Raw genomic sequence first — 7,944 nt, 5'->3', positions numbered from 1 at the left:
GAAATCAGGCCTTCCATTTCCCGCACCATGTCTAAGTTGGGCTTTAGTTTCATTGAGGGTAGGAGCCCTTGATGGACGCCTGAATTGCATAACAAATTCCTAGTTCGAAATATGAAGGATAAGAATAGAGGTGGCACTAAATGAACGCTGAGAACTAAATGATTACTGAGAACTTACTGTATGTACGGCTGCACTTCAGAAAGGTTGGTCAACACATATAGCATGACAGTGCGCCACTCTTGTATATTTAAGGTCTTGACGGATGAAGCACTTGCACTTCCTAGTTGCCCTCGGAAAATGCTGAGGTTCGAGTTAGCTTCCCAGCACTGTAACGAGGGGGTGGGTCATGAACGCTAGGAAGATTATCAGCATAGTATTTTATTGTGAAGTTTGACACCTCCTCCAGAATGTATGCCTCCGCGATGGAAGCTTCAATTTTGCATTTATTTTTACATTTAGTTCGAAGAACCTTTTGACACCTCTCGATTAGATAGCACCAACGGCCCTGCACGGGGGCTCCCATTCGTGCCTCGTACGGGAGGTGCAAAATCATATGCTGCATCAGATTGAAAAAGCCGGGTGGAAAGTTCTTCTCCAGCTTACATAGCAATACAGGCACCATCCTTTCCATTTCTTCAATCATAGTACGAGATAACTCCATAGCACAAAGTTGGCAGAAGAAAAACTCAACTCTGCCAGCACTCGCCACACTTGATCAGGGAGGTAGCCTTGAACCATCACCGGAAGAAGCCGCTCGAGCCATATGTGATAGTCATGACTCTTGAGTCCATTGATTCGCATAGTGGACAAGTTCACTCCCCTCTTTAGATTCGCTGCATACCCATCAGGGAACATTAAGGTTTCAAACCATTCTAGTACTTCCCTCCTCTGGGGTCTCGGCAGAACGAAATGGGCCTTGGGCTTTTTCCATGCCTTGCCTGTTCCGGGAGGCCTCATGTTTAGATTTGGCCTATCGCATAGCATTTCTTGATCTACCCTGGCCTTGACGTTGTCCTTTGTCCTATCTGGAATGTCCATGAGTGTCCCAAATAGTGCCTCGCCGATATTTTTTTCAGAGTGCATCATATTAATATTATGTGGAAGAAGAAGGTCATTCATATAGGGGAGCCTCCACAAACCTGACTTCTGCGTCCAGGAATGTTGCTAACCATATCCCATAAAACCACCACCTTCTTCATTTACCACGAGACCATCTAACTGAGCACGAATGTCAGCACTTGTCATCATCTGCGGTGCTGGGTCTCTGACTTCGACACCTTTCGTAAAGTTTTTCTTATCTCGTCGGAATAGATGGTCAAGAGGGAGGAATTGTCGATGTTTGTCGAACAAAGAATATTTACCACCCTTCCGCAACCAAATGAACATCAGAGCAGCCTTGCAGACTAGGCAAGGGAACTTCCCATGAACACACCAGCCGCAGAATGACCCATACGCCGGTAGATCATGCAGAGAATAGTGGTACCAAACATGCATTCTGAAGTTTGTCTTTGTAGCTCGATCGTATGTCCAAACCCCTTCATCCCAAGCCCGGAGCAAATCATCAATCAGGGGCTCTATGTACACACTCATATTATTCCCGGGGTGTCCAGGAATTATCAACGACAAAAATATGTTCTGTCGTTGGAACATGACGCCGGGGGGAAGATTCAGGGGGATAGCGAACACGGGCCAACAAGTGTAAGGGGCAGCCGACATTCCATAAGGATTGAAGCCATCTGTCGCCAGTGCAAGCCGTACATTACGAGCCTCCAAAGCTTTCTGACAATGAATACCGTCGAAATGGGTCCAAGATTCAGCGTCGGATGGATGAACAAGCTTCTCAGGATTATATCGAGTCCCCTTTTTGTGCCATGCCATCTGTTTCGCGGATGCCTCAGTCATGAACAGACGTTGGATCCTCGGTATGGGTGGCAGGTACCGTAGAACTTTCACGGGGCCATGAGCTGCCTCTTCTGACCATCACCACAGTCTACCTCCACGAACGTAGATGATTTGCACTTTGGACAGTACTTTGCTTCAGCATGTTCTTTCCTAAATAGGATGCATCCTTTGGGATAGGCATGTATCTGCTCATATGGCATCTTAAGTGCACGAAGAAGTTTTTGTGCCTCATACATGCTCTTTGGAAGAATGTGACCTTCCGGAAGCAAGCTGCCAATTACTGTCAATAGAACGTCAAACGCGTCTCGACTCAGGGTAAATTGGGATTTCACGGTCATTAGGCGGCTAATGGCATCCAATTGTGAAACTTTGGTATGCCCGTGAAGTGGTTGTTGTGCTGCAGCCAACATTTCATAGTACGCCTTCGCAGTTGCTTCTGGCTCCTCCTCCCTACGTCCTTCATCAAAGTGTGCATCATGAAAATCATCTAACATGTCTCCTACCCCAACATCATCATCATGATCTTCGATGCGTTGCCTAACGACCTCGTCTCTCGCACGACTAGATTCACCGTGGCAGGTCCACCGGGTATAGCCTCTCGTAAATCCATAGTTGCAAAGATGGTTTGTCATGACTTCACGTGTTTGTCGCCGCGTGTTTGCACATTTGATGCAAGGACACCAAGTAGTCTTCTGTCCTTTGAGCTTTGCAAATGCTCCATTGAAAAAAGCCTCGGTCTTCTCAATCCACTCCCCAGACAAGACACCCCCAGGCTTCCAACCAGTATACATCCACGCACGGTCATCCATTCTCTATCATATCACAGATTTAAACAAAATAAAAATCATCTTTGCATCTACACGATGCCTACACTTTCTAATAGGTCAAGATAGGTCCTAATCCCACCCAATGATGCGTAGATGGGGTCAGTTTTCATGCTCTACTCCGATTCGAGGCAGAATTTCGGCAGCACCTCCCCGCTGTTCTCCAAACACACGTCCCCAAAGGGAGGTTGTGTATCCGGAGAACAACGAGAAGATGATGCTGAGACTCCATCTCGAATCGGCGTAGACCATGAAAACTAACTCCATCTACGCATCCTCGGGCTGTCCAAAAAACATGGACAATTCGAAACAGATACGGTCATACATATGCAAAGATGTGCATATTTGCAACCGTATCTCCTTCGAACGGGAGACGCCTAACTAGTTTACGTCCTATATGAACATGAGATGGAATGAGGGGCGGTTTGCACGTCCTCACCTAGGGCTCGAAGGCAGCCGAGTCGATGTCGCGCATGTCGGTGCCGACGCCTTGTCGACGGTGTGCAATAACCTCCCCTGGTAAAATCAAAACGAAGTAGTGCCAATTGAAGTTTCTAAACCCTGCAAGAAAAAATAACCTCTACACTAGAGTCCTGCACATGCATAGCTATGGCCACGGGCAAGGGCACGGTGGGCTCACGGCCACAGGCAAGGGCACGGCGGGGCATGGGTATGCGCACGGGCAAGTCGTGGGCACGGCACGGGCGGCACGGCGGGGCGGTCCGCGACGGGGCGGGCCGTGGCGGGCCGCCGGGGCACGGCGCGCGCGGGGCCGTGGGCACCGGCGGGGCGGGCCGCCGGGGCAAGGCACGCGTGGCGCTGCACGGCGGGGCGGTCCGCGGCAGGGCGCGGCGCGGGCACCGGGGAGGGCGGGCCGCATCGGGGCGCAGGCGCCGCCGGGCCGCGGCGCGCGGGGGCTTCTGGGGGCACGGTGCGCGCACCGGCAGGCCTCGGCGAGGGTGCCGCCGGGGTGCGACGCGGCGGGGCACTGGCGGGTTGCGGGGACCGAGCGGCGGCGTGGGCGGCGAGCGGCGGCGGCGCCGGCGGGCGAGCAGCGGGGAGGCGTGCGCGGGCGAGCGGAGGCGTGCGTGGGCGGGCGCGTGTGTGAGGGTCTGGGAGGAAGAGGGAGCCGGGGCAACGGCTAAGTGCCCGGGCCCCTTATTTGCCGTGTGCCTAGATCTAGGGCACACGGCAAATAGGCCTATTTGCCGTGTGCCTCTGACATGGCACACGGCAAATAGTGTTTTTTAAAAATCCTCTACAATTACAATTTAAAAACTTGTTTCACAAAATTAGATCCGAGGAACATTGAAAGGACATTGCCAATGACACTAAAAGTTTCATGTTTCATGACTTTATGCAAAAAACTCTATTAGTTCATGCGTTTCTAAATTTTCTGTATGATTTTATTTAACTGAAAAAAGAAAATTAGTAAAAAGAAGCGAAAAATTACCAAATTTTAGAATAAAGGAATATTTCTTGGGTATTGCATATACAAAAAAGTTTAGAAGTCGAAACCCAATTGGACCATAAGTTTCATTCGAAATCAGCAATGTTACTTCTAAACTCAACGGATCTTATACGCAGATTCTCGGATATTTAACAACCATACGATGAAACTTCAACGGATCCTTCTTAAAAAAATTTCATTGACTCCTCACATGAAATTAAGATGACATGCCAAATTTTATGATTTTCTGACTTCAGATGTTATTTATATAATTTTAAAATGATTTGGCCAAAAGATCCTTGTCATGGTTCGTGGACAAGATCTTGAAACTTTTCTTTGGTTCCAGGCAGAGGTCCTCACATTGACCTCCTGAATTTGAATTTCACTTTTTGGTTCATTATATTCTATCATTCAAAACACTTCCAGTTCAATCGCAAGAAATTTGATTAAACAAATTAAATCACTAATTATAGCAAAAGTACAAATAAAAATACCAAATTTTACCAGGGAGCAACATGTACTGTATGAACATAAGAGAAAAATTTGGGATGGCAGAATCAAATTTTTTTTGAAAATTTTGCCGTGTGCCTAAGGTTCCGCACTCGGCAAAACACAAATACACACGGTAAATATATGTATTTGCCGTGTGTATTTGTGCGGCACACGGCAAAGATTCGGCAGCCGTTAGGACCGACATGGGCCGTTTCGTTTGCCGTGTGCCAAATGTAAGGCACACGGTAAACAAAGCCAATGCGTTGCTAACAGGTGCCGAGCTATTTGCCGTGTGCCGATGTTTACCGTGACCGAATTCACGCGGCACACGACAAACGAGCCCTCCGCCGTGTGTCTATACTTTGTCGTGGGCTGAAATGCTGGCACACGGCAAATAACGCCTTTGTCGTGTGCCCGATATTCAGCACACGGCAAATATCTAGGCACACGGCAACTATCCCGTTTCCGGTAGTGTACAAATGCATTTGTAGGGGCGGACACGTTACCCGCCCCCTACGAATCGATTTTTAGCTACGAAAACTAGGGACGGATATCACACCCGTCTCTAAAAATACGTTTTTACCCGTCTCTAAAATGCTTTATGTAGTAGTCTCTAAAATGCTTTATGCTAGTTTATACAAATTTGTTGTTTTCACAAGATATTATTTACGCCCTGCTGATACAATTGTGATATAATTAAATTGCTCTTTTTTGGCAACTGATTATAATTTTCTTTGTCTTCACTCAGACTACGAACATGTCCCGAATTACTCTCTGGAGTTCGTGGAGAAGCGTATGAACAGTGTTGTTTTTCCAAAATACAGTGGGCCCGAGGCAGAATCACCACCGACCATCTACACGGTACCCTACGAGCTGAAACGTGGCAAAGTGTACGCCTACCTTCCTGCCGCCGTCCAGGTCGGCCCGCTCGTCAATCGGTGGATAAGAGGTGCCAGTGAGGAGTACAGTCCCCTTCAGGATTATAAATGGTGCTGCGTGCGCTGGCTCATCAGCCGTCACGACGCCCTGGAGCGCCCTAAGTTACTGAGCCTGTGCCTGGGCTCCTTGAAAATCCTGGAGCCACGCATCCGGGCGTGCTATCAACGGGAGGTCGAACCAGTGTACCCATTTAGCGATGAGGACCGTCTTGGAATGGATAGGGAGGACCAATTGGTGCTAGCCATGCTGCTGGACGGATGCTTCATCCTGCACCGCCTGCTCAAGTACGCGCGCATCGCTAGAAGAGAGGATGATGCTGCTGCTGCTTCTCCCTCATCATCTGTTAAGCAGAACCTGCTGCCGCGAACCATCCTTACCTGCCGCGAACCTGCTTCTGCTGCTTCTGTCATCGCTAGAAGAGAGAAGGGTGATGCTCCTTCTTCCACCAGCGCTGGAGCCGAGGATGAGTATGGCGACGACTTGACGCTGGTGTTCGGGAACTGCTGGGTCTGGCAGTTCGTAACGTATGACCTGCTGCTGCTCCAGAACCAAATCCCATTCTTCGTCGTGCAGAAGCTGTTCGAGCTGCTCCGGACACCCAACGAGACCAATAACGACGACGTCCTCGTGGCCGGCGCCCTACGCCTGTTCCGCTCCCTCCAGCCGCATAGCCTGCACCCCCGCCCCACGACCATCGCCTGCGGCGACGTGCACCACATCCTGCATCTCTTTTACCTCTCCGTCCTCCCTCACCCGGCCAAGGAGAAGATGCCTAGGCATGGCGACGCCGGCCAACGGGACGTGCCGCCGTCAGAGCTAGAGCAGTGGGTGCCATGCGCCAAGGAGCTGGAGGAGGCCGGTGTCAAGTTCCGAGCGAGGAAAGGCGGCTTCAAGGATGGCGCAACAAGCTTCCTCGACGTGAAATTCAACCGCGGCGTTCTCGAGATCCCGGCACTGGAGCTGTACGACTACAGCGAGACTCTGCTCCGCAACCTGATTGCCTTCGAGCAGACCTACCCGTCCACGGCCAGCCACGTCACCGCCTACGCCATCTTCATGGACTGCCTGGTGGCCTCGCCGGAGGACGTCAGGCTGCTCCAGCTCAGCGGCGTGCTGGTGAACCATATGAATGGCGGCGACAGGGACAGGGACGCAGCAGGGTTATTCGGCCGCCTCAGCCATGGGGCCCACCTGGCATCGAACGACAACTACCTCACCAAAGTGATCATGGGGGTGAACAACTACCAGCGGGCCAGGCGGCACCAGTGGTGCGCAGCCCTGGTGCGCAACTACTTCAGCAACCCTTGGGTGGTCACGTCGCTCGCCGCTGCCGTTTTCCTGCTTGCGCTGACCATCCTGCAGAGTTTCTTTGCTGCGTATTCCTACTTCAAACCGCCCAAGCAGTAGTAGTCGTAGATGGAGTACCATTTATCTTACTGTCGTTCGTGTCATAGTTGATAGTCCTCCCGTGTTATGCTTATGCTCGGTATACGTACGTTATGCTTATGCTGTGAGCAGTACATCATGAATAAAGCTCTTGGTGTTCAATCGTGTTACTCCTTGCTCATTGTGCAGAAACCCACGACTGTACTAAAATGTAAGACTCTATTACAAGAGAGCAGGGCTTTTATTCTATATATTTATATATATTGCTTACAAAATGCAAGGATCCGACCTCAGTTGCATTTGTACGTTGTTACGTACCCATGTCAATATTATTTGCCGCCTATGCAAGGAAAGATAACAGATACAATGACTATTATGATTAGAGTTGTCGGATTAATAGCCGGATGTTTCCGATTTTTATGAGAATTTCTAGAATTTCTCTATTTTTTTTTAGAGTGCCCACATAGGATCCTAAGTGGGTGAGTTCACGTGGAGGCTTAAAAAGAACCTCCTATTAGAAGTAATAGTAAGATAGGGCCTGAGAAGTCATTGTTAGAGATGCTAAGGGAAATCAGATCTTGAATCCCTGTGATTGATTCGGGGATTGCTCCCAAGAATAGGTTGTTGGAAAGGCCTATAAATTCAAGACTACTTAAGTTTGACACTGCTGATAGAAGCCTACCTGTTATCTTGTTGCCAAATATGTTGAAACTAAGTAATTTTGCAGAGAGGTTTCCCACATGGTCAGGGAGTCCTCCGGTTATCATGAAGGAATTAGAAGATAAGTCAAGATCCTGGAGTTGTCCACAATTAGAAATGGAAGATAGGAAGTCAAGGCTCCCTGTAAAGTTGTTATCGAACAGTTTAAGAACGTTCAGAGCTCGAATGTTCGCAAGTGTTTCCGGTACTGACCCAGACAATGAATTTTTATTCGACGACAGAAAAGATAGT

At 49.3% G+C, this 7,944-nt stretch overlaps 1 protein-coding gene across 1 annotated transcript; it reads left to right on the top strand.

The window, feature by feature from the left end:
* Positions 1-3,335: 3,335 nt before the first annotated feature.
* Positions 3,336-7,163, top strand: LOC120645990. The gene is made up of 2 exons (XM_039922688.1): positions 3,336-3,657; positions 5,417-7,163. Exons 1-2 carry the CDS (start codon positions 3,336-3,338, stop codon positions 7,012-7,014), a joined length of 1,920 nt encoding a protein of 639 aa, XP_039778622.1. The 3' UTR covers positions 7,015-7,163.
* The last annotated feature ends 781 nt before the right edge of the window (positions 7,164-7,944 follow it).

This window comes from Panicum virgatum, chromosome 8K (assembly GCF_016808335.1).
Source record: "Panicum virgatum strain AP13 chromosome 8K, P.virgatum_v5, whole genome shotgun sequence".
Lineage (NCBI taxonomy): Eukaryota > Viridiplantae > Streptophyta > Magnoliopsida > Poales > Poaceae > Panicum > Panicum virgatum.
This window is presented reverse-complemented; position numbering and strand designations above follow the sequence as displayed.